This window comes from Cucurbita maxima, unplaced genomic scaffold (assembly GCF_002738345.1).
Source record: "Cucurbita maxima cultivar Rimu unplaced genomic scaffold, Cmax_1.0 Cma_Scf00016, whole genome shotgun sequence".
Lineage (NCBI taxonomy): Eukaryota > Viridiplantae > Streptophyta > Magnoliopsida > Cucurbitales > Cucurbitaceae > Cucurbita > Cucurbita maxima.
This window is the reverse complement of record NW_019272032.1, coordinates 3,999,152-4,024,147: the sequence shown is the minus strand read 5'-3', so window position 1 is coordinate 4,024,147 and position 24,996 is coordinate 3,999,152. Positions and strand designations below refer to the sequence as shown.

Sequence of the window (24,996 nt, the reverse complement as noted above, 5' to 3'; positions counted from 1 at the left end):
TTTTGTTTAATATCAAACTCATGACATCATCCCTTACCACATCATGCCTTTCAATTTGGAACGTTGGTGGGCGCTATGCATGGAAGGAGGTTTCCCCAAACCCTACTTTCTTCCGCCTTTTTTTTTTTATTTATTTTATTTTTAATCTCTTTTATTTCAACTCCCATTTTCTTTCCATTCCTAAATTTCCACCCAATATATATATATATATGTGTATGTGTAAAGAGAATCTCCACGGTGGTGGAGGCCCCACATCACGCCCATAGGCCTACGCGCATCATGCACCCACTCATCTCCCACATATGTTTCTCACACGTGTAACTCACATCCTGACACTTTCCCCAAAATTCCTACAGACTTCCACGACACGTGCCCCCTTTCTCTCCACTTAACTCCCCTCTTCTCATCACAACATCTACCACGTGTCCACCTTCATACGTGTCCACTCCTCCTCCCTAATCTCATTCTCTCTCTTCATTACCCTAATTAAACACCATTAAACTTAATCTTCACCTTAACAACACTACAGCACAAATAGTAAACCACACAAACATCAAAAATCACAACACGTGGGAACTCACGTGTAAAGCAACTGAATCCCCACGTAAAAGTCGTGATCCGCGCACGCATTATGAGGACCCCCAAATTTTCAGTCAAAATCAATCTTTTAAATTTGAACGCCACATGGTAAAAAAAAATATATTAATTATTAACATTAAATATTACCGAACCGAACTATGGAGCTGTCGCAGGCTTAACACACACACCGTTCTTACTGCTTCCACTTCATCGGGACTCCGATGAGTATAACATCCAACGGTTGTTAAATCCACACGTGGGCTCCGGTACACGCAAGATTAGAATGGGAAACCCTTTCGGCTAAGGAACCGCCTTTTGTTTAAAATAAAATAAAATAAAAAAACACCTTTCATTTTTGTGGGCGGCTGACTCACTTTTTACACTCCCGGGAAATCCAGTCGCTTACCTTTTTCGCCAACCACTTACATAACGGCACGTGGACGCCAGGACAAAACACCCCCACCCAACCGCCCGCCACCGGTAGCTGTGAAAATGAAAATAACCCTTTGCACTGTTCCTACGAAACGGAAAATAACTGAATTCTTTTTATCATCTCAATTAAATTAAATTTGGGAGAAGAGATAATAAATATGGATATAAATATATATATATAAGTATAAAGTCTATTTATTATTTTTATTTCATTCCTTGTATAAACATCATTCCTAAGTTACAACCCAAGGAGGAAAGGTAAAATAATAAAATAAAAACATTAAAATTTAGAAAAAGAAAAAACAATATTCACATCTATAAACCCAAAACTCAAGTATAACTAAACTTCTAATCAGCACCGTCCTTCCTATTTTCATAATTATCTTCTACTTCTATAGAACACAACTCACAATCTTTTTCCCCTTTTGCAATCAAGTCCCTCACCTTTTACTTATTTACACGGCCTCTCCTCCGACGACGACCAACAGCAACAGATTCAGCGAGCCCAATCGAAAACTACATTATATGAGTAGAGCATCATCTCGGTGTTCAGATTAGGGAAGTACAGGATGCAGTGATGTTCTTTTAAATAAAAAAAAGGGTTTGATGATGATTTTCTTTTTTCAATATTCCATCATGAGTCCACTCATTGGAGCTCTATGTGGAATCCCCTTCCGTCGTTTCGCCGTTCTGTAACTGACCAAAGTTGGGGGTGGCGTTGACGGCGTGAAGCTCTGCACCACTTTGTTCTTGTTTTTGTTCATCACTCTTCCTTGGCTGCTACTGCTGTAACACGAATCCTCTGAATCCGACCCCACCATCACTCGCGGTTTCTTCTCGAAATTCTTCGATGTTCCCACAATCTAAAACAACACAGAAAATCCCCCCAATTCAATTTATTGAAGAACTCATGAATGGCATTGATGAGATATTAGGTGGAGTTACCTTGCAGCCAAGAGAGCAGAATCGGAAAGAATCGAGGAGGCTGCGTTCACAGACTTCACAGGTGTTGGTGACGCCTTTGCCGGGCCTAGGCTGAGGGCGTTCATTCAAGAATACGACTCTGGCGCTGTTAATAATGTAGGTTTGGACGCCGGTAATGTCGAGGACTTTCTGAATCTCCGATACCCTTATGACATCGTGGTACGAGGACCTTCTAATCTGTGGCAAATAGAATCAGAATGGAAAAAACAGAGCAACCCTGTCAGTGATTTCGATTGGTTAGTAATGGGTTTGTGCGAGAATTTGGTTTAGAAATAGTGCATTAGATGAAACCAGTGATGAAAGGGAAAATCCCCCACGAGTTTTTTTCCTTGAAATGAAAAATTACCAAAAATGAAAGAGAAATAAATCGAACCTGAATAGCGCGATGGTCTTTGTGATAAGCGAGACAGAGAGAACATAGGGCGCCATTCATGCAATCCAAACAATACATATTACATTCACTCTTGTGGGAATCGGCATGGAACTTGCATTGAACAAAGAATCTTTCTCGAAGCAGAGGTTTCAGCCATGGCGGCCATCTATTATCTTCATCCTCAGGTCCTCCAGCGCCCTGTTCCACAAAACAAACAAACCCCAAATCAGAATCCAAACCCAGATTGGGAAAAACAGTAGAAAACAGAATGCCCATAACTCAAAACACAAAGAATTAAAAAAAACCCAGAGAAATTGTACCATGATTCTTCTGCTCTTCGGCTTGATTTCTCGGACAGTAGCTTCCTGATTCTCGATAGCCAGCTTGAAAATGAGGAAGTAGCAGAGTGTAATGTGTAGAAAGAAGAAGAAGAAGAAGAAGAAGAAGAAGAGATTGGGGCGGCGAGAGAGGGAAGAGGGTAAACGGGCTCTCAATTGGAAAGAAGAGGAGTTTTTAAGAGGGGGCGAGAGAGAGAGAGAGAAGTCGTTCTTATCTGCAAAAAGTCTAAAGCGAGGCAAAAAGGTCCGAAGCGGAAGCAAAAGGAAAAGATGCGTTGGGTGCAAGGAACTCTTCTCCTTCTTCCCTTTATAAATTGGGTTTCATTTTCGTGTTTGCTTCGGTCTTATCGCATATTCTTCTTCTATTTTATTTTATTTTTATTTCCCCATTAACACAATATTTTCAACCACGCATTCCTCTATTTTGCATCATTAATTATATTCTCACACTCTCTTTCCTGCTGCTTCCGCCCTCAAGTCCCCGGAACCTTGAAAACCGGCATCGGAATAAATTTAGGACATGTTTCTCCATTTATCCCCAATTGGGATCCTTGCATTGACATATAATTCAATGGGACACATGAGTAGAGCTTTAGTTTACTTATTTGGTATCTTCGGTGTTCTTTGGATGTGGTGAAGATTGGGACAAATTTGAATTGGCAAATGGCAAATGGTAAATGGCAGGTGAAACAATTGGGGAATCACAAATATTAGGAGTCAATATATAAGTTAATCCGTATATAATTAAAGAAAGATTTAGAGAATTAATTAAGAAAATGAATGGTTTGATTTTTCAAATCTTCCATCGTCTCAACTTTATATTACCAATCAATTTAATGTTCAAATTTCTTTCTCGTGGATTTAGACATTAAACCAAATCCATTGGATTAATAAGTTTATTTATAGTTCCTAATTAACACATTAGTTATTAACATCCACCACACTATTTTTAGAACAAAAACAAAATTCATACTATTTAGTTATCAACCAACACTTATGACTACAAAAATTAATTTTTGCTTTCATTTTCTAATTATTTCATTAATAATATTGCCATTTTATTCAAAATTATAAATATTTCTTAATCTAAGCTATTTGACTAAAAAAATTTAAAAGCCCACTACAAGTCTAGTCGAGCCGAACCAAGCTAAGCCAAGTCAAAATAGGTGAAGCACGTATGGGCGTACACCTTGCATGCCCACAACCCAAAATGAAACATGTTCTCGATAGCAATCAGGTATGTACCACAACTAAAAAATAAAAATAAAAATAATTAAAAACCCCATGAATGACTTGTTGATAAACAAATTAATCATTATCTTCATTATTTTCACATCCAACCTTTACCATATTTGAAGGATGAACTTATCTTTTTAAATAATAGAAACTTATTTTTATTTTTTTCCTTAATAATTTCAAATTTCTTAAAAGGTTTCTTTTAATTTAAAATACAAATTACTACTATTTTCTTGGGGGGGGGAAAGTGGTTGGCTGTGACGAGTCAATGCGAGGACTAGTCTTCCAGTTTAGATTACATTATACGACAGAAAACTTTGACTTGGTTATTGGAAAGGAATTTTATTGTTTTAAGAATTTATAATAATTAAAAAGAAAAAGAAAAATAATGTTTGGAGGCTTGTTAAAATTGGAGTCAACGGTGAGGTTTTTAAGAAGACGCGGTGGCACACCAGGCATGAGTAATGGCGCTTGTGCGTACTTGTTTCACACGTGTGGGCCTCCCTTTTTTAGTTTTTTTGGGCCCATTTGTGGGCCTTATCCTCGGAGATCACGTCTTGTGGGTCCCACCACCGATTGGCTCATAGTGGTATTTTATGTAAATAACTCCAAGTCTTGGCCGTGTTTTGCTACAACAACTCTCGGGTCTCGAGGTGATGAGGTTTGCCTGACGTGGAGTTTCCAAAATTTAATCATTAAAACCTTAATTATTGCTATCGTTTTTGTTCCTGGTGTGTTCTACGCTTTGCTTTGGCCTTTCCAACCAAAATTATTTATTTATTCATAACAAAATTATAAATTTACTTTCATATTTTAATTTTTTTTTTGATACATACATACATATATATATATATACATACATACATACATATATATATATATATATATAAAAACACGCTATTTATTTAAATAATCCATAGTAAGTTAATTTTTGTCTTTGGGTAGTTTTCCAAAATCAAGCATTATTATTTGTAAAAAAAATAATCATAATTTATTTATTTTTATAAAGGAATAATGCTTTGAATAAATAGGCGGTGGATATATAATGCTGAAAAGAAGAATTAGATACTCAAATAATAGGCAGCTGAGTATGGAATTGGAATATAATCTTTATCTTATTTTACATTATATTAATAAATTAATAAATAAAAAATTATAAAATTGGTCCCTATACTTTATAATTAAAATTAGTATATTTATTTCTTCAGCTTTGAAACTTTTTGATGTTTTAAAAATGTGTATGCTTCTTTAATAATAATAATGATTGTAAAGAAAAAGCAAATTCTAAATCATTGGTATTTCATCATTGTTACGAAAGAGGGAGGAAGATGCATGATGCCTTTTCTTTTATTATTCCCTTTCATCATTTTCTAATTATTATAAAAATACCTTCTTAGTCCCTCACATGCTATTTTCATCTAAATATAATCTCATCGGTAATTTGGTTGTCACATTTACCCACCTCTAAAAACTATATAATTCAATATATATATATATATATAGTGTTCTTTATTTTGTGGATTCTGTCTTTGAAAAAAACAATTTTGGTAAGTTAATTTTCAAAAGTGTAGTTGAAAATGGGCCCTGGGGAAGCCCATTCTTACACAACAAAGCAAGCAAAAGCCCATTACTTCATATCAAAACTCCTCTCATAGCCCAAAAAGGAGAAGGCGAGCCAGTTTCGGCCCATTCTTTCATATCATCTTGATTTGAAATTTGAAAAAAAAAAAAAAAGAAAAATTCATGAAATTCTACAGAAGCTTGTAGAAACAGCTGGTTCCAGAAAGAAGAATCTCGAAGCCTTTGCCACAGGGACACTTCAAACGAAGCTCCAATGAATCCCCCACTCTCTCCACTCCCACTGTTTCTTCTTCATCTTCTTCGTCCTTGCAACACTCAACTTTCTACGACAACGAAAAAAAAAAAAAAAAAAATCCTAAATTGACAATAAAAAGGATGAATACCAACATTCTTGTTTCTAAAAATTGTACCTTTTTGGTTTCATTTTCATCCCTTTTTTCCTCTTCGTGTTCTTGTTCACTCATCACTTCGTTCCACCATTCATTCATCTCCTTCAGTCGATTCTTGATTTTTCTCAGCCTCTGTCATTAAAATTCCCCAAAATAAGGTTTGAATTATAGGGCATTAATCAAAACAAGAAAAAGGGACCTTTGAATCGGGGCTGTCTTCTTTGATCGAATCATTCACTCTCCCAATTGTAAGAGGGGATTCGGAGGTTCTTTCAGCGGAGGGAGTTGGGTCTGAAACCGTACGCCGGAGGGGCAGCGGCGGGAGCGCCGAGTTGGGACATAAGCGCTTGGCTGGCGACGGAGGGGAGAAATTACGAGCTTCGGTGGGGTCGGAAACAGAGCGGGAGAGAGGGGAGAAGGGAGTGGGATGGGCCGAGGAAGGCCCGAAGGGGATTGGGAGATCGATCTTGGAGAAGGAAGTGAGATTGTGTTGTTTAGGATCAAGAAGGTGCTTCTTGGTGGTGGCTGCGGGGTCTTGAATCTGCGTTGGGGAGCGTCGTTTCTTGTGTGTGGCAGCGCAGCGAGGTGGACGGCGGCCGCATGAAGAACAGAGTGGAGGACGGCGGTGGTGGGTGCCGCCGGGGTTGAGGCAGAGAGTGGAGAAGCGGGAATCGAAATGCTGTTGTTCTGGGTTTTGGGGTTCTGCTGATTCTTGAATCAAATTGCTCATTGCTCCAAAATATTCAAAGATTGATTGATTATTGTTGAATGGGAACTCATATGATCAGAATTTACCGCTTAATTCTTATCCCCTTTGATTATATTGTATGAATTTCCGATTTTTTTTCATTTTTTTTAAGTTAAAAAATATTAATATTTGAGATTGAAGGTTAAAATAATGTTAATTCCAGTGTTTCAAATTCTAATTAACCTCCCACCACCAACAGAGAAGTGGGCCGACAGCCTGGTATTCGGGCCTGGGTTGTGTTGTGTTAGTCTTTATAAGGAATTTATTTGGGCCAATGAGGCCCAAAACCAAAACACAAAACTTGAGCTTTAGCTGGTCATGGTGATAATGGGCATGTACATTATGTTAGAAAGGCGACTAAAATTGGCACAAAATCGAGAATGTTTCATTATTATTGTTGTTGTTATTATTATTATTATTATTATTATTGGGAATAGAATTAGGCGTTAAGATATATAGATAGAGTAAATTCAGATTAATGATTGCATAATTAGTTTAGAAGTTGCTAAGAGGAATTTAATGATTGGAAATCACGTGTTTTATTCCAATAATTGAGGAAAAAAATGGTTCTAAAAAATAGTTTTTTTTTTTTTTTTTTTAATTTTTAGAAAAAGATAATGGAATATGAAATATTTATTCCAATAGGAAAAATAGTTCCCATCTCATCTTTATTAACTCACTGCCACACCAGAACAGTTGTTTGGAAGCATGCAAATTTTAATAATAATAAAAATAAAAATAAACTTTGTCTCAAGTGACAAAAAAAATAAACAAACAAACAAGAATTAATAATTGTAAAAACAAAAAAGAAAGACACACGTGTCTATATTCTTTCAATAAATAAGTGAGGAAATAAAATTTTCAAAATTTAACTAAAAATATTATCTACCTAATAAAGTGTTCAAAAACTAACCANAAAAACACTCAAATCCGACAAAAAAAAAAAAAAAAAAAAAAAAAAAAAAAAAAAAAAAAAGCAAATAATTGAGTATAATGATGACGGGTGAGAATGAAATGAGGCTGAAAAAGAGGCCCATCAACGATGGCCCTGGCCCACAACTGAACGGCCCTGATATATGGAGGAAAGAGACACATGAAAGGCCCACTTGCAAAGGCTGTGTGCCATCTTCATCCATCTTAGCCTGCTTGAATCCAAACCCTGCAATTTGTTTGTCTTTATTCATTCCCCACCCAAACTCTTAACAACCCCTTTCATTCCATTTTGTTCGAGTTAAATTACCATTTTGGTCCTTCCGCTCATTCCCATCAAGTACGATTAAAAAGAAGTATTCGATAAATTCACGACTTTTAATTGAAGACTTTATGATCGTAACAAAAAAATTATACGATCACTCGTAACATATCAATTTTGTGTTATAATGCATTCTTATTAATCGAATTTTACCCATATAAACTATTATTGAAACTTTGAATTTTATGAATAATAATAATAATAATAAGGGAGGTGGTTAGGTATGTCCATATACTGCTACCACTCTACGTGGGTACTAGATTTAGGTGTTTAGTGGGATAAATTGTTATGGTTAAAATGATGATAAAATAAAAGGGCAATGGATGACGTGGCCAGCTGAAACACTAACAGCATGAAAAACGTGTGATGTTTGCTCCCACCAAATATTAAATAAATTAACAATAAAACTTTTTTTTTAAGCAAAAAGACAATTGGCTTTTTTGGCATCACATTCGCCCTCTCTCGGGGCTTTTAAATTTCAATTAATCCTTAAATTACAAATTCCATTCCCAGTATATTTTAATAAAATTCATATAATTAAAACTTTTAACATATATTTTCAAAAAATCAACTTGTATTTTATTCTTAAAATTTACTAATACTTCAAATGTTTTTTTATTTATATACTTGTCCAAAAACAATTCTTAACCTCCCACCCAATTACTAATACTACTTCAAATTAATTCATACCATGTTTGATTAATTTTAAATTTGAAATTCATGTTTACAATATTAAATAATTTCGTTATCTTTAAGATTAAGTAAAGATATGCTTCGTCATCCCTCCTTAATATATATATATATATATTTTTTTTGTATGATAGGGATTATTTGAGCTAACCCCAAATTAACCTCACGTTTGCTTTTTTATATTATTATTATTTTTTTTATTGGGTGATAGGGGACAAAAGCTACCTTTTAGGTTAAACAAGGAAGGAAGATTATATTGGGTAAAAAAATGATTATTTAATTCTAATTTTGTAAACCAATATGATAGAAAGTAAATATAATAAATAATTTTTGAACAAGTTTGTTCTACCTTTTAAAAAGATTAGAGGAAATTAAGGGGGAGATATATATCGGAATTAAAATAGTAATAATAATAATAATTAATGGAAGGAATTTAACCAACGTAATTATTCCGCAAGAGGGTGTGTGGTGGACCGGGTGTGAGGAGATATTAGAGTAAAAGTAGGGGAATTTGTGTAATTAATAAAAATGAAAAAATGGGGAGTTTTGGTAAAAACCAAAAAAGTAAGGGGTAGAAAAAGAAGGAATTCAGATGGGTGCAAGTGGAAAACAAACGTGTGTCAGCATGGAGGGGGTTGTTTTCATCCCTGAGACGGAAAGCTAGGAAAAAACGTGACTCTTAAAATTAGTTATATTAAAAAATATATTTTCCGATTTGTTCAGAGTCTAAACGCGACGGACCAATCAGGGAATGGGATTCCCTTTCTGTGATGACAGCTTGGCGCCTGACTTTTATCTCTCCTCCCTTCATTTATTTATTTATTTAATTTCTTTAAATTGTGTCATTGTGTCCCATCTTCCGCTATAATTTAGAATTTTGAATAAGTTAAAAGCGAAGGTTGAAATTTAAGAGAAAAATAGAGATTGAGAATTAGCTACGCTTTTTAAAGGAATAAAATAAATGAACGCGCGATTATTTGCGTTTGCAAGAGGTAGGCTGCCGAGTTTTTACATTTTTATAAGCGTAAATTATTTAGTGTTTTCTTTTTGTTAATTAATTATTTATTTGTTTATTGTTTTGGATATGATATGACAAGCCTTTTACTTTTTGCTTCTTTTTTCCCCCTTAGATGCTTATTTCCCTCATTTCTTTATTACCCATTTTGGAATATTTTGAGGAGCTCTTTGAATGCGCTTTTTGAATTTTGTTTAATTTCCTTTTATAAATTCATTTTTCAATAATAATAAATCCATTAAGCTCCAATCCCACTTGTAATTTTTAAATATTGCGTTCTTCTTTTAATTTTTAGTTATTATTTGTTAAAGTTAATGTATTTCTATAGATATTTTAAAAAAATAAAATTGTAAAATCAAGGTTTTGTTGGGTTGTGGGCAAAATGGTAATTGTAAGGAATGAAAATGGGAAGTATGGAGGATCCAAAGTGTTGTGTTGATAGGTGGAGAGTTCCGAGTTAAACTCAACTAGCTTTTTCCACTCCTGGTTACTTCCCCGATTTAATCGGCGATTCATTCTCACAGCTTCCGCTTTCCGTCGCTCTGTCTCTCTCCTCCACTCGCTTTCCTCCTATATTGTTTCTCTCTCTCTAAAACTGAAATTCAACCTAAATGCATTTCAAATAAATGTTAATCTCAGTTGCATCAATCCCACCTTTCGCCTCCGCCGCGAACTTTCGACCTCTACGGTAACTCACCACTTCTCCCCCGGATTGAACACCTCTCAGTATATGGAATGACGGACTGCCGATTACCATCGGTCATGAATTTCTGGGCGGATGAGAACGCGTCGATGATGGACGCATTTATGAGCACCGATCTGAATTCCTTCTGGGTTACGCCGCCGCAGCCACAGCAACAGCAACTTCCTCAGCAGCCGTATGCATCTGTTTCTGCCGCGTCGGACCCGAGTAAAGCTGTCGGTCAATCGCTACCGCCGTCGTCTATGGCGGTTTTCAACCAGGAGACTCTCCAGCAGCGCCTCCAAGCCTTGATTGAAGGCGCTCAGGAGAGCTGGACTTACGCTATCTTCTGGCAGTCTTCGTATGACTGCTCCGGCGCCACCGTCTTGGGCTGGGGCGATGGGTACTACAAAGGCGAAGAAGATAAAGGCAAAGAAAAGGCCAAATCGAGTACCTCAAAATCAGAGCAGGAGTACCGTAAGAAAGTCCTTCGCGAGCTCAATTCTCTCATTTCTGGTTCACCTTCCTCTGAAGACGACGCCGTCGACGAGGTTGTCACCGATACCGAGTGGTTCTTCTTGGTGTCGATGACTCAGTCGTTCGTCTCCGGCGTCGGTTTACCGGGACAGGCGTTTTTCGACTCAAACCCTATTTGGGTTGCGGGTTCGGATCGGCTTGCGGGCTCGTTCTGTGAACGAGCCCGTCAAGGTCAGGTTTTCGGGTTGCAGACGGTGGTTTGTATTCCGTCGGCGAATGGAGTCGTGGAATTGGGGTCGAGTGAGTTGATATGCCAGAGCTCCGATCTGATGAATAAGGTTAGGGTTTTGTTCAATTTCAATAATCTGGAGGTTGAAACCTGGCCAATTAGTGGTGTTGACCAAGGGGAGAATGACCCATCTTCGCTTTGGATCACTGAGCCATCAAACGCCATTGAAATTAAGGACCCTGCGACAGTGAGTACTAACAACAACAACAACAATCCTGTGCCTTCTGCTCCAACTCCGACCACCACAAACAGCCAGCCGATTTCCAAAATTACATCACAGATTGAAACCCCCAAATCAAGCGTTGTTACTGAAACTCCAACCTCTGTTCCTCCTCCTCAAAATAGCCACCGACAGTCGCAGCCGGTTCAGACACAGAGCTTCTTTACCAGGGAATTGAACTTCTCTGAATTTGGGTACGATAATAGCAGCTTGAAGGATGGGAACTCACATTCTCTCAAGCCGGAATCGGGCGAGATTCTGAACTTCGGTGAGAGCAAGAGGAGTTCCTTTCCCAAAACAGATACCTTGCCTTCGGGCAATTCCCAATTTGGAGCAGATGAGAATAAGAAGAGATCCCCTCCTTCACGTGGGAGTAACGAAGAGGGGATGCTTTCTTTTACTTCTGGTGTGATTCTTCCATCCTCAGGCGCTTTGAAATCGGGTGGTGGCATTGGCGATTCCGATCACTCCGACCTTGAAGCTTCAGTGATCCGTGAGGTGGAGAGTAGTAGAGCGGTGGAGCCAGAGAAACGGCCTCGCAAACGGGGGCGAAAGCCTGCAAATGGTAGAGAAGAACCATTGAATCACGTTGAGGCGGAGAGGCAGAGAAGAGAAAAGCTAAACCAAAGATTCTATGCTCTTCGAGCTGTGGTTCCAAATGTATCAAAAATGGACAAAGCTTCACTTCTTGGTGATGCTATCTCTTATATCAATGAGCTCAGAGGGAAGCTTCAAACTGCAGATTCAGATAAGGAGGATTTACAGAAGCAATTAGATTCAGTGAAGAAGTTGATGATGTCTAATAAAGATTCATGTATATCAACCTCAAATCAACCTCCGCCAGATGAAGACATTAAAGCATCAAACATCCATGGAAACCACAGTGGTATTGAAACCGATGTCGATGTGAAGATAATCAGTTGGGACGCAATGATCCGAATCCAATCGAGCAAGAAAAACCATCCAGCTGCACGGCTAATGGCAGCTTTAGAGGAACTGGACTTAGATATCAACCACGCAAGCATTTCAGTGGTTAATGATCTGATGATCCAACAAGCAACTGTCAAGATGAGTCGATTATACACTCAGGAGCAGCTAAGGTTAGCTCTTTCGTCGAAATTAGGCGCACCCCGGTAGCCATCCTTGTCTCCTTCACTGTGTAATCTGAAGTAGAATTGGTTTAGATGAGCTCCGGCTGATGTGCATTATGCTAATGGCGTAAGCTCTGTAATATACTGCTGTCTACTTGTTGTTAGGTAGTGATGTCTTAGTATTTATGTGATCCTGAGATGATTCACATGAAGGAGTTACGTGAAGACTTTTATTGTGTATATACAAAGCCATAAATGTGAACCTGCAGGTTGATCTTTTGCAGATGACTGATAGTCTTGAATTTGGGTACTTGGTTTTCTGTTTTCCATGCATCGAAACCGAACCCGACTTAGATTAGGTCAGGTTTAGACAGAATAGGTATTGAATCGATAGATCTTGGCCATAGTATAACCAATCAAGACATATATTCTCGATTATGAGGTCGATAAAAAGTTAACATACAAGAATGTACTCATAAGCTTAAGCCTACATATCTACATCTCAGACCTGCAATTCTTCCTTCTGGCATCTGCTTTCCAGTTTCTTCGACTGAGAACCTTTTTCGCTGTGACGGAGGCGACCTGTTCAGAAGGCGACTCCGAATGTGATTGCATTTCTAATTGTGGTTCGAGATCGGAGGCTATGCACTGCATTTGAGTGTCACTGGTTGATGTTGTTGCAGGCATATAGAACTGTTGCAAGATCGGAGGCTATGCACTGCATCTGAGTGGCTTGTTTCAGGGTCGAAGCCTTGTTTAATTCTTCTTCTAGACGTTTTCGAGCTCTATATCTGCGTTGCCTTTCTCTGTTCTTCATTCGACGAGTCATGATATCATTGTCTATTCTATAGTCTTTTGGTTGCAGATTTTCCATATTCAGGACGCTACGATCTGAATCTACACCAAAACAAATGAACAAGTTGGAGGAACACCAAATCCTCAGGGGATTTTGTTAAAAGGGTCAGCGATTCAGAAGGAAGATCCAGAAGGGAAAATACCAATGAATAAAGAAACAAGAGGAAAAGGAAGATTGAATCTGAGAAAGCATTATAAATACCTTGGAAAATGAAGATCTGGGCGTGGAAATGAAAGTATTCATCGGAGAAGAAGGGAAGAAGCAAAAGGAGAGACTACAAAGATGTTGTATGTATGATGATTTCAGACGCACGCAATCATCCGACGATTCAGTTGAAGTGTTTTTGTTCTGTTTTTTTATATATGAGATGGGGAAGGAATTGTTGGGAGTGTTCAATTATAATTTGCTTAATTACTAATAGCTATGAAGGTAAATTCCTTGATAAGGATGACTAGTTGAGGCGTGCTATATTCAAAGCTCAATCAGGCTGAGCCATGTGGCTCTACCACATGGGGGCACATATCACACATCGGGCGAGACTAGATTGTGAGATCCTAGCCCGATTGGATCTTAGTCATTTTATTCTTAAGATCGCTCTCATTCAGATGTGGTTTCTATTCATTTATATATCCCTATTTTATTAGAGTGTCACGATCGAAATTAGTGCAACAAATACTAATTTTATTATTGTTATATCACGAATATTGAATGAGTTACAAATAAGATTAAAATGGTGCCGTCTTAATCCGTATTATCAATTTTTAAAATGAGTTACAAATAAGATTAAAATGGTGTCGTCCTAATCCATATTATCAATTTCTAAAAAACAAATTCATGAATTTGTGTAATTGATTGTTGTTTAGTCCAACCTTATTGACCATCGCAAATTAAATGATGGAGGAAAGATAGTCAATTCATTCTATTAACAAGTAATCATTATAACAATGATTGAAAACTTAGTTTAATTAATTATTGCCTAATCACTATTTTCAATTTGATTTAACAAATTTTAATAGTTCATAAGTGGATAAGGGAGGAAGAATGTTCGGATTATGACAATTTTATATATGGATAGTCTTACACAATTTGAGACTGAATGAATTTCTTTTTCAAAAAGTATTTTCATCTCTCCCATCAATTCAATTCATTCATAATAATTTATGCGCATAATATTTCATATTAAACCAACTTGAGATTTCTAGAGATTACTGATTAAAAATTTTAATAAGTTGGAAGGCAGGATGTAGACTAAATTTGTTCTTAAAATATATAGATTGAGTTAATTTTTATATAATTATATTTTCTCTCATGAATCAAACAAATAAACTATTTCAGTAACACATGAAGAATATCTGGCATATGTCAATTTCATTGGTTTGGCATTGACGCATAACCAGCCTAATGTCTCTGTTTCTCAGGTCATATCTTTTGAAATTATTTAATGATTGCAATTTTATTTAGCTGACATTATTGTGATATAAAATATATAAAATATTCTACAATCATAGAGTGACATATTTATAAATATAAAATTGAAAATCAAAAGAATACAAGGGAAAGCAGCAATAAAACAATTAGGTAGTTGTTTACCTAATTCACATTTAATTTTGAAGATTTCTAAGATTGGGATAATAAAATAGGGTTTAGTTTATGTCAATCACCATGATGCTGTGGAGTTAATTTAATAAGGTAGGCATGTAGTAAATCATAAAAAAAAAATGTATGATTTGACCGACATCAATAATCGATAACAAAATCAACTCTAATGTAACATACAATTGGTCAAACATCTCAAAACAAAAAATGGTTTAAAAAATTGAGTACATCTAAGTTTAAAATAATAATTAATTATTTTGTAATATTATTAAAGATATGACCATCCAAAATATTAGGGACAAAATTAGTTAGAATGATTTACATTCTTTTATATTAATTTTTGTTAGTAATGTCTATAATTTTATACTAATTAAATTTAGTAACTTGATGTTTAAGAAATATTTTAAGAAACATTATAATATCACTTCAAGATATCTAAACCAACCAATCAATGTAAGATATTAATATATCAACACTAATAGATAGATGACATAATAAGATAATAAGCCTACTAAAGGAAGAAACTGGGCGTAAAGTGTTTATGATGAAAGATGAGCATAATGGGAAGTCCTGTAATTAAGTCCATGCCATTTACTTGGAGGACCCAACTGTAGGGGAATTGCTTTTCCAATCAAGACCAGAGGAAAGCAAAGAGAAAGAGGAAGAGAACCCATTTACTAGATGCTGCTGCTTCTTGATAATATCCCTTGAATGTAGATTAGGAAATCCATATGAGCTTATAATTAATGGGTGCCTTCTTAATAACAGATAGCTATGTTCTTGAATGAATTTTCCACTTCTCTCTCCAGGCGAGTGAGTGTAGGAGCCATTTAGAGAGAGAAAGAGAGAGATTCTGAGAGGGGAAAGTTGCACATGCCCAACTGACAGAAATGGTTGTGTGAACAACAACAACAACAATATATTTCACTCATTTTTAGGAGAGGGTGGGAGTGTTTGATTGAGAAAGGTAAATTTCTTGTATGCCCTACTCATTGCTGTCCCCATTTTAGAGTGGAATAGGAATACTACCCATGTGTGTGTGTATGTATGTATGGATGGTTTCATTCATAATGCTTGCTACCCTAAAATCTACTTTCCAGATCCCTATGCTACTATCATACACCACCAACACCAAGTATGCTTATATATCAATAACGCAATGCTTGAAATTAAAATCTGAAACAACCGAAACAGAGTGAATTAGAGAGATCAATAGTACAGAGTACATACATATGCTCAGGCCAACAAGCGCCAAATCTTCTTCTCAACTATGATTGTTTTTTGTGCGCAGAGATGTATGGGCCTGAAATGTCATTGTTACTCGATTCCCATTGTAATCATTGAATTTCATTTCAACGGAGCAAAAAACAATTTAAATAAACGAAACTGAAGAACACTTAATATCCCAATCAATTTGTTGTTGTAGAGAATATTTTGTTGTTCTTCATACAAGAAAATTAAATGAAATGAAAACCATACTCACAGTCGTGCAGCAAATTCCCCTCCTAACACACCGAGGAGAAGAAGTGGATAACGAAATCAAAATAAAAAAATAAAAACAGAAGAAAGAAGAACATAAAGAACAAATTAAGAAATTCAATGCCTCTTTCTCCTTTTCCTTTTTCAATACTATTTTCGTTCCTTCCTTTTTTCCGAGAATCCTTCGTTCCTTCTTTTTTTCTAAAATCAGAGTGTTGATTTAGATGTAGAAGTACCTGCAGCAGCAGCATCAACGGCGCGAGCCATTCCTTCAGTGACGGACGTAAGCTTCTGCAGATTCAATTTCACAACTGTATCTGCAAATAGACGCGTATCCTCTTCCGTATTCCCTTCCGGCACATCCACGATGTACGATTCCAAAACCACCGTCCAGATCTGACCATCGCGCTCCATCTCATGCACCGTCGTCACAGACCGGTAGTTCCTCAACCGATGCTCGCCGCCTGTGATACTGAAACCGGTCACATACCGATCGTCATCGAGTATATCGAGCCGCTCTGTACTCGTCGCCGCCGGGAGGCCAGAGATTACATTAACGTCTCTGGTACATCCTACGGTCATTGTGAAGCCTTCAGCGACGGTACAGCTCTTGATGAAGTGCTTGTAAGTCTGAGGTTTATCAAAGCGGCGGACGACAGACCAAACGACGTCGCGCGGCGCACGGATGAGTTGAGAGAGGAGGGAGGAGCATTGGCCCGGCCGTAGTTCATAGGAATGGAACTTCAAGATGATGTGCTTCAGGTCATCGAACTCGTGCTGAGAAAATCCGTTTGGGAAGGCTAGGTGGTGGGAAGTAGCGGTGGTGGCGGCGGCAGCAGTGGCAGAGTCGTGATGGTGGTGGTCGAATTCTGACTGTTCGCCCTTTTCCATTTCTGTTGAGCGCTTTTTCTTTCCTTCCGCCACGGAAATGTCGGGCGTTAGACAAGAGAGAGGACTCTTTATTAAACTTTTTTTTTTTCCTCTCCTTTTATAATAAATAAAAAAATAAACATGAATTTTATTTTTCAATTTTCTGGTTGGAGCTGAAAACGGTTGGGGCAAAATGTCAAAGTAAGCAATAAGCATCATACTCCCTTTTAAATTTCGTGTCATTTAATTATAAATTTACTTATATTTACTAAACTTAATGTTTTACCAATAATAATAAAAATTAATATTTCTAAAATTCAATTATTCTTATTTGTTTGTTTTTTAATTTTAATTTCAATTTTGAAGACAAAACATTAATTATTGAACTAGATTATTTGGTATGTTTTGAAAATTGGAGAGTTTGGATGGACTAATTCTTGTTAGTTAGATATCCTAATCATATGATGACAAATTTAATGAATAAAATTGCAACAGGGAATTTATAATTATCAATATTCATGATATTATGGTTTGAAAAAAATAATTAGAATAATTGGGGGTAAACAACTTTATTATAATTCTGTCGCTAAATTAATTAATTAGGGATACAAAAAATGACGTGGAAAAGAGGATGTGGCCGAAGCTCGCTGGAAATGAAAGTAGGGCGTCAGCATCATATGCCACGTCTTTTCCAGCTAATCAAATTAATTAACGCATTTCCCTTTTTCTAAGCATATCCATAATATATTGCCATTTTTTTAAAAAAATATTGTCCCATCAAACTTATTTAATTTTATTCGACATGCTACATTAAGCTTCAACAATGCCCTCCTCCTACAAGAATTTAATTTAATTTAATAAATGGTTGATTAAAAATGAAAAAAAAAATGAATTTAATTATATACCAATTCATTAAAATGAAAAAAAAAAAAAAAAAAGTGTGGACACGAAGCATCCAACTGACCTCTTCAAGTCAGCTCACCCATGACTTGTCTGCTCCCCACTTCATTTTTTTAAAATAAAAAATCATGAAAAATAAAATATTACTCAAAATAAAATAAAAAAATAAAAATCTCTCCCCTCTTTCTTTTCTCTCTCTAGACTTTAATTTAATTTAATTTAATTAAATTAAATTTATCAGCCCCTACTTCATTATTAGCGGGACATAATGTTGGATAATCTAGTGTTGATGCATTTGATTCTCAACATTTTTAAATAATATTCTATTTTTTTAATTTATTTAATAAACTGTGTGTTTAGTTGACTCAATAATGTTATTGAATAATAATAATATTCCAGACGCATTTGCAATTAATTTTAAATGTATCCATCCAAGTCACGAAAATATTCTTATTTATTTATTTATTTATTTCCATAAAATGGAAATTATGATGTTTAACAGCCATGACTTCTACTAGCAATAATTATAATTTTTCAATAAAAAAACGAAATGAATTATTGTTATAATTATTTTATAATAAATGAGAGATAAAACCAAAATATAATTATGTTGCTTAACATGTTAGCCAATGGAATGAGGAGAGAGGGTGGCAATCATTTAATGTAACAACATTTCAGCAAATCATACCATGAAGTTCAAAATTAAATAAATTAATGCTATCGTATAACATCTTAATCTTAATCATTACTCATTCATTCATATTCAATAAAATACAATGAAAACATTATATTTGATACAATAATTAAGATCCAAAATCAAAATTAGAAGCATAATAAGTGATCTATAATATATAATTTGGAATTGGTGGGCACCATCTTTTCCGTAGAGTGAAAGGCAAAAAGAAATGTTTACAAAGTTTGCCCCAAATCAATATGAGACATAATAACAATATATTACTGTTTTTAAATCATGTCCGCTAGAATCTACCCTTCAAGCCCCAACATTTAGGGAGAGGTTTCCATACTCAATTCTTCATTCTCCTTTTCATTCGATGTGGCCCCCTTCAAGACCCAACATCCGACGTGACCCCCTTCAAGACCCAGCATCCTCCGACGTGACCCCCTTCAAGACCCAGCATCTTCCGACGTGACCCCCTTCAAGACCCAGCATCCTCCGATGTGACCCCCTTCAAGACCCAGTATCCTCCGACGTGACCCCCTTCAAGACCCAGCATCCTCCGACGTGACCCCCTTCAAGACCCAGCATTCGACGTGACCCCCTTCAAGACCCAGCATCCAATGTGACCCCTTCAACCTCCAATGTGACCCCTTAAGGACCCAACATCCAATATGACCTCCTTCAAGATCCAGTATTTCAAAATCCAGCATCCAATGTGACCTCCTTCAAGATCCAGTATTTCAAAATCCAGCATCCAATGTGACCTCCTTCAAGATCCAGTATTTCAAAATCCAGCATCTAATGTGACCACAAAATCACTATAAACATCTTTTTGTTAGTAAAAATGCCCTAAATTATGCGAGAATTAGAATGCAAGGTCAGTTATCAAGATATTATATTCAAAGTACATTATCATTGGATATAGTGTATTCGAAGCTCTATGTTCGTAGGTTGATATTATACTAAATCACCACCAAACTCAAAAACTAAAGCGAACATTTCTCGAAACATGGAGAATTGTGTTCTTGGGAAAAAGGAGGAGGAAGGAAGAAAAGCATTAGCAACCAAACATCCTCAAGTGTAGCCATTTGGGAGGAATCCCTTTCTTGACATTTTTGCAAGATCCTCCTTCATCCTTTCCACTCCTCGTCTTACCAAGTTGCCTTTTTGGAGGACTCTGTTGCTTCTTTTTCTGTTCATGTCTTTGAGTTTGAGGCTTCTCCTATCAAATGACAAAAAAAGGGGAGCTTAGATTCTAAGGAATATATCAAAACACAACCCACAACCCATCGATTATATACGGATCGACATCGTTCGTTTGACCGTAACGATGCTCAGTGTACTCACTGTCATTATCAGTATCAGCATCAGCTTCCAACCAACACCAAAATATTCAATGCCTCAAACAACATCAACTTGACTCAAAAAGTTTCATGACAGGAAAAAGAAAAGCAAAAGCAAAAGCATAATGCTTAATTGATTACCCCCCCAACTTGAGGCAAAGGAATATAATTGCTGGATCATTTTATTTCTTGTTAATTTATTCCTCTTTCCAAATCTTTGTCTGCTAGCAATTATTGTCTTTTTTTTTTCTCTTTAAACCTGAATTTGGGAAATTTTTGAGGTTCCTCCATGGCTGGGATAATGGAATATGGGGTATGAAGACGATGGCTCCCCTCTGCAAAACTGTTTAGGAGTTGGAGAAGATGAACTGATATCAGCTGATGTCTGTGTTGAACCTAATGATGAAGGATTTGAGGAGCTGCCTGAATCCATCTCCAAACATAGCTGCCAATTAAGGCAAGAAATAATTTGAGAAAGATGATGAAAAAGAAAGAACATGTTATGAAGGAGGAATATTTGAACCTGGAAAAGTCTGTGCTCAAGAGATGCCACTCGATCCAACAATGAACCTTTAAAGTAAGTATCTTTTAGTGCAACATCCAAAGATATGCACTTCTTTTCCACGCCTCCCACTCTTTCCAACCTCTGTTTTTTCTCCAAATACTTCATCTATGCAAAAAATAACACACCCCCATATGTAAGTGAACCTCTAAATAACTATTTACAAGAAAAAAAACAGAGGAACTTACAACCAAATCCATGTAATCTAATCTGGAAAAAAGGGTCATTGAGGAAGAAGATGAGGAATGTTGTGGATGATGGGGTTGTAGCTTTGCATAATCCTCCATTGGATTGGATCGGAGCTTTTGGTTTCTTGGAGAAATGGGTATGTTGTTTAGTTTTGTGGTTGTTTGTGAGGGTTTTTAGTGTGAAACAGTTGTGTTTTCCCACCTTTTTCTGTTGCTGATTCAGAATAAGTATGGGATTTGGTTTTACTAAGTCAAGGGTTGAATTGAGCTGAAGAAGGACAGCCCAAAAGTAGTTTTGATTAGGCTGATCCATGGCTGGCCAATCATTCAAGGTCCAATAATGGAGCTTCATCATCTCCAGTCATTTTTAAGAAATGGGCTTGCCAATGGGTCATCTAAGTTTTTGTCAGATCAGATTTTTCAAACGTGAAGTATGGGATTGATATTGATATCTCTGTTTGTCTTCAAGCACTAAATTATACCATCATGGTTGTGTTCTTGTTTTTACCCATTTAAGTTTTAAAAGGTCTAAAATTAAGAGGAAACCAGAAGGGATGATTCCATACGAAAATGACCGAGACCAGATGTCGATTTCAAATATTTTAGGAATTTTTTAAACTTTTATAGGGATAAGCTTTGTTTGTAACTTCGCCCCGTCTTACAACAATCTAGCTTTGAAGGAAAAGAGTATTATATATTTGTACCAGCTAAAGTTTATCTTTATTGTTTAATTTGGTTCGTTACGGATCGTCATTCAGTCTATTGTCCACTTTGACCATTACGTATTGTCGTTGTCGGTAGCCTCACAATTAAAATGATCTTTTTGGGGGGAGGCTATAAATGTGAATACTTAGTTCCTAATTAATTTAATAAACAATTATCTAAAATTCAATTTTCTTAAAGAATTTAACGTACCACTCAAAAAAATAAAAATAAAAAATTGGTCCTTTGTATCTATACTGCCTTTATTGTGACAAGCATAAAAAAGAAAATCAATAAAAAAAAAAATCAATACATAAAAAGGAAAGAACTTTAACCTAATTTACAAATAGAGCATGATATTTCCGGGGTCGTGTATGTATATCGTAATGGAAAATAATATGAGAAACATAATCCCTGTTGTATTTCTAAAAATACCAACAATCAAATGCAAAGTTGATGAGTTCAGTTTTATTTCTTGCAGTATGCTCGGAGAGTAATGAATGGCCACAATGGCTTTTCTTTTAAGCCATGAGCTATGAACCAATATGAATGCAATTCCTTAACCTAAACTAGACCTGGTGATTTCGTATACCAAGAAGCAAGCTGCATTGGCTGGGACACTGCGGACAATGGCAGGTCCAAAACCCTTGTATAGCCCTTTAACTCCTTCTGAGGCCATGATTTTCCTGAAAGCATCAATTGAACCAGAAAACCTTGGGTTTTTGTAATCATCCACCTGAATTACGCTCTTGATAACATCAGTTGGATAGACAGCTAGCCAAAAGGCAGCTCCAGCTACACCCCCAGCTACTATTAGAGACCCTCTTCCTAGATTCGAAGTGTCTCGACCTCCTGCAAACTGCTGTTTTAGCAGCTCGTAGGTGCCGAATGCCACAGCGTTTCCAGGAACTTCTCTTGCCAATGTTGGAATCAAGCCTTTGAAGAGACCCTTCACTCCACTTGATTGAAGAACATGCTTGGCTACATCGACTGGACCGCCATACTTCACTGCCACACCAACGGAACTGGATGTTGTCAATGCACTCTGAGCTTGCAGTCTGTTCTTTAACAAGAAAAAAAAAAATGAAGGTTGTAATGTCTTGTGAAGTTTCTCATTGTTGGAAAGTCAAATAGTTTGCAGAGTTTAAGAAAAGGTTGTGCAAACCTGCATTTGATCAACTCAGTTGGACAAGCTAGAAGAGACACAGCAGTGCCAGCGCCAGCCCCACAAATCACTTGTTGGTGAACTTGAAGGGAGGCACCAGGATAAGGCCTAAAGAAGGCCTCTATTTGTCCTCTTACACTGAAGAGAACAGCATTCAATGCAGCAACTGTAGCCAATGGAGCTCCCATACCTTTGTACAAACCTTTTGGGCCTTCTGAAGCTAATGTTTGTCTGACAGCATCCATTGCTCCAGAAAACTTGGGAACTTGGCCAGGAAGTGGTGCAGGTTGGCTTTGGAGCTTCACCTTAATTGTATCAAATGGATGCCCACATATCAATTGAGCTGCTCCCCCAGCAGTCCCAGCAGCAAGATCCTTGGCCACATCTCCCATATGGCTGGTAAACACTTCGCTGCACTATTTCAAGTTCTTTAACAATCTGAAGTGTTTATAAGCAGAGTAGCAGACTCACATGAAAGATGATTGAAGTTAGACCAAGAACAACAAAGGAAGAGTAAAGGAAGGACAAGGATCATTCTTCTCACCTTCTGCTTAACCTACATATCACTTATAATCCTACCTAATAGAGAAGATAACCAACCATGACTAACTCCAAACCAAATTAGAAATTAACACAATCACGACAGCAATATGAGGTTTGCACAAAATATTAATCTACACTGTCAGATTTGTCAGAATTTCAGTCTCATCAATCATGCTGAATGTGACGATAAATTCTTGTCATTTATTTCTTAGTCAAAAAGCTAAAGCTTGCATTGGAATAGCTACAAGACAAGACAAGACACCCTTAATTCTAGTACTTCAGATAAAAATCAAATCATCCGCTCAGAGAGAATTTGAATTAGCAATCAGAACGCGTTGAAATATAAATTCAGAAGCTGTTAGATTACCAAAATCAGCTCCAGATTTCTGGGGAAACTGCTTCTGAATCCCTACAATCAGGTAAAACGATTCAACGAGCACGAGAATAGAAGTCTAAATGATCGGTTACATGCAAGAACTTCACTGGACGGCAACTTTCAAATGTTTAATCAAAAAGAGAAATGTGGAAGCGGAAACCATTGATTGAGAAAAGAGAGAATCGGATAGATCAAAAACAGTTCATCATGATCCATAAGCTACCATCATACAAAAGTGACAAACAGTAGCGATGGAAATGGAAAGATGAAAACATAGTTCAAACTCAACGAAATCTCATATTCGAACGGAAACAGAAACCTTGAAATCTCACCGGAAGCGATTTGCAGGAAGCTGAAGAGACCTAGATCAGAAATGAGACACCGTAAGAGAGACGAAACAGCATTCGCCTTTGACCTCTTTCTCCCGGCGGCTGTCTTTATGTTACTTTACTTTACGGCGAAAAATTGGGCGAAAAGATTTAAGACATTTGACCTTTTGACGATTATTTTCAAATAAATAAATAAATAAATAAGGTGTAACAGACTGTAATTAGTGCTCATAAACAAAGCATTGAACTTAAACCTTAGACAGCAAATATAAATTCTAGTATTTAATTAAGGGTTTGATTAGACTTTACCTAACAAATTCCTACCAAAACAATCTCTTGGACATAAGCTCAAAACTTATGGGGTAAAAAAGAAATTATGGGTTAATTTTGAACCGGGATAACAACACACTCCCCCACTTAAACAACGGTTACGTCCAACTCAAATAATAAATCTAAGTCGACCTTGAAGTCATGCCTCGATTATTTAAAAATAAATTTATTTATGACTCCTAAAATCGTCCAAATCTTACTAGAAGATATATTTTTTTTTCATATTCTCAAAATAAAATCTGTTGGTTAGATGGAATTATTTATTTGAGATTTGTATGGAATATGAATATAAATAAAATGAAAATCCCATATATATATATATATATATATATATATATATATATATTTATATATGGAAAAGAATATATATGGAATAGGCTTTGAGTTCTCGGGAGGCCGTATCTAAAAAGGCATAAAATAAACCCTAAATAATAGAAAATTTTTAATTAGCCATTTTCTTAAAATTCAGTTTCTTTCTTTCTCCAGTTCTGTAACTTCCTTCACAAACTCCTCACTCTTTCATCATCATCATCATCATCTGCTTCATCTTCTTCATCTTCTTCTTCATTCGCTCTCAACTTCACTCTTTTGTTACCCTCAAATCTCACATTTCTGAGAATTGGAAGAACAATAGGAATTCTGATAGTGAAGTTTCTTTGTGTCCTGATTCTGCTTTTTTTTTTTTTTTTTTTTTTTTTTTTT

At 36.4% G+C, this 24,996-nt stretch overlaps 6 protein-coding genes across 11 annotated transcripts; 1 reads left to right on the top strand and 5 right to left on the bottom strand.

Moving 5' to 3' along the window:
* Window positions 1-1,205: 1,205 nt before the first annotated feature.
* On the bottom strand, window positions 1,206-2,859 carry LOC111490843. The gene is made up of 4 exons (XM_023139468.1): window positions 2,689-2,859; window positions 2,369-2,566; window positions 1,957-2,172; window positions 1,206-1,874 (listed from the first exon to the last, which is right to left on the bottom strand). Exons 1-4 carry the CDS (start codon window positions 2,689-2,691, stop codon window positions 1,635-1,637), a joined length of 657 nt encoding a protein of 218 aa, XP_022995236.1. The 5' UTR covers window positions 2,692-2,859; the 3' UTR covers window positions 1,206-1,634.
* Window positions 2,860-5,556: 2,697 nt separating this feature from the next.
* On the bottom strand, window positions 5,557-6,813 carry LOC111490841 (proline-, glutamic acid- and leucine-rich protein 1-like). 2 transcript variants are annotated; one of them, XM_023139465.1, is made up of 3 exons: window positions 6,112-6,813; window positions 5,934-6,044; window positions 5,557-5,837 (listed from the first exon to the last, which is right to left on the bottom strand). In XM_023139465.1, exons 1-3 carry the CDS (start codon window positions 6,640-6,642, stop codon window positions 5,694-5,696), a joined length of 786 nt encoding a protein of 261 aa, XP_022995233.1. In that variant the 5' UTR covers window positions 6,643-6,813; the 3' UTR covers window positions 5,557-5,693. The 2 variants fall into 2 exon arrangements, with proteins under 2 accessions (XP_022995233.1, XP_022995232.1); XM_023139464.1 differs by having other exon boundaries at window positions 5,557-5,846; window positions 6,112-6,764.
* A 3,252-nt stretch (window positions 6,814-10,065) lies between these two features.
* LOC111490839 (transcription factor MYC2-like) lies at window positions 10,066-12,664 on the top strand. Its single transcript, XM_023139463.1, has one exon. The coding sequence runs from the start codon at window positions 10,353-10,355 to the stop codon at window positions 12,420-12,422; it is 2,070 nt and encodes a 689-aa protein (XP_022995231.1). The 5' UTR covers window positions 10,066-10,352; the 3' UTR covers window positions 12,423-12,664.
* A 3,341-nt stretch (window positions 12,665-16,005) lies between these two features.
* On the bottom strand, window positions 16,006-17,254 carry LOC111490842 (abscisic acid receptor PYR1-like). Its single transcript, XM_023139466.1, has one exon. It carries the CDS (start codon window positions 17,196-17,198, stop codon window positions 16,515-16,517), a length of 684 nt encoding a protein of 227 aa, XP_022995234.1. The 5' UTR covers window positions 17,199-17,254; the 3' UTR covers window positions 16,006-16,514.
* Window positions 17,255-19,610: 2,356 nt separating this feature from the next.
* LOC111491560 lies at window positions 19,611-21,237 on the bottom strand. Its single transcript, XM_023140518.1, has 4 exons — window positions 20,850-21,237; window positions 20,623-20,769; window positions 20,359-20,544; window positions 19,611-19,978 (listed from the first exon to the last, which is right to left on the bottom strand). The coding sequence occupies exons 1-4, from the start codon at window positions 20,946-20,948 to the stop codon at window positions 19,814-19,816; spliced, it is 597 nt and encodes a 198-aa protein (XP_022996286.1). The 5' UTR covers window positions 20,949-21,237; the 3' UTR covers window positions 19,611-19,813.
* Window positions 21,238-21,887: 650 nt separating this feature from the next.
* LOC111491026 (mitochondrial carnitine/acylcarnitine carrier-like protein) lies at window positions 21,888-24,113 on the bottom strand. Of its 5 annotated transcripts, XM_023139747.1 has the most exons (4): window positions 23,968-24,113; window positions 23,627-23,668; window positions 22,717-23,127; window positions 21,888-22,609 (listed from the first exon to the last, which is right to left on the bottom strand). In XM_023139747.1, exons 3-4 carry the CDS (start codon window positions 23,106-23,108, stop codon window positions 22,111-22,113), a joined length of 891 nt encoding a protein of 296 aa, XP_022995515.1. In that variant the 5' UTR covers window positions 23,109-23,127; window positions 23,627-23,668; window positions 23,968-24,113; the 3' UTR covers window positions 21,888-22,110. The 5 variants fall into 5 exon arrangements, with proteins under 5 accessions (XP_022995515.1, XP_022995517.1, XP_022995516.1 ...); XM_023139749.1 differs by lacking the exon at window positions 23,627-23,668 and having other exon boundaries at window positions 23,955-24,113; XM_023139748.1 differs by lacking the exon at window positions 23,627-23,668 and having other exon boundaries at window positions 22,717-23,132.
* Between the last annotated feature and the right edge of the window lie 883 nt (window positions 24,114-24,996).

Excerpts from the sequence above, each read along its gene's own strand:
- LOC111490843 (XM_023139468.1), bottom strand. Across the intron at positions 2,173-2,368 it reads AAGACCATCGCGCTATTCAG|ATTAGAAGGTCCTCGTACCA; the intron begins GTTCGATTTATT and ends TATTTGCCACAG. Across the intron at positions 1,875-1,956 it reads TCTGCTCTCTTGGCTGCAAG|ATTGTGGGAACATCGAAGAA; the intron begins GTAACTCCACCT and ends GTGTTGTTTTAG.
- LOC111490841 (XM_023139464.1), bottom strand. The coding sequence starts at position 6,642 with ATGAGCAATTTGATTCAAGAATCAGCAGAACCCCAAAACCCAGAACAA. Across the intron at positions 6,045-6,111 it reads AAGACAGCCCCGATTCAAAG|AGGCTGAGAAAAATCAAGAA; the intron begins GTCCCTTTTTCT and ends TTTTAATGACAG. Across the intron at positions 5,847-5,933 it reads ATGAAAATGAAACCAAAAAG|AAAGTTGAGTGTTGCAAGGA; the intron begins GTACAATTTTTA and ends TCGTTGTCGTAG.
- LOC111490839 (XM_023139463.1), top strand. The coding sequence starts at position 10,353 with ATGACGGACTGCCGATTACCATCGGTCATGAATTTCTGGGCGGATGAG.
- LOC111490842 (XM_023139466.1), bottom strand. The coding sequence starts at position 17,198 with ATGGAAAAGGGCGAACAGTCAGAATTCGACCACCACCATCACGACTCT.
- LOC111491560 (XM_023140518.1), bottom strand. The coding sequence starts at position 20,948 with ATGGAGGATTATGCAAAGCTACAACCCCATCATCCACAACATTCCTCA. Across the intron at positions 20,545-20,622 it reads TTGAGCACAGACTTTTCCAG|CTATGTTTGGAGATGGATTC; the intron begins GTTCAAATATTC and ends CTTAATTGGCAG. Across the intron at positions 19,979-20,358 it reads CAAAAATTTCCCAAATTCAG|GAGAAGCCTCAAACTCAAAG; the intron begins GTTTAAAGAGAA and ends GTCATTTGATAG.
- LOC111491026 (XM_023139749.1), bottom strand. The coding sequence starts at position 23,108 with ATGGGAGATGTGGCCAAGGATCTTGCTGCTGGGACTGCTGGGGGAGCA. Across the intron at positions 22,610-22,716 it reads ACTGAGTTGATCAAATGCAG|ACTGCAAGCTCAGAGTGCAT; the intron begins GTTTGCACAACC and ends GTTAAAGAACAG.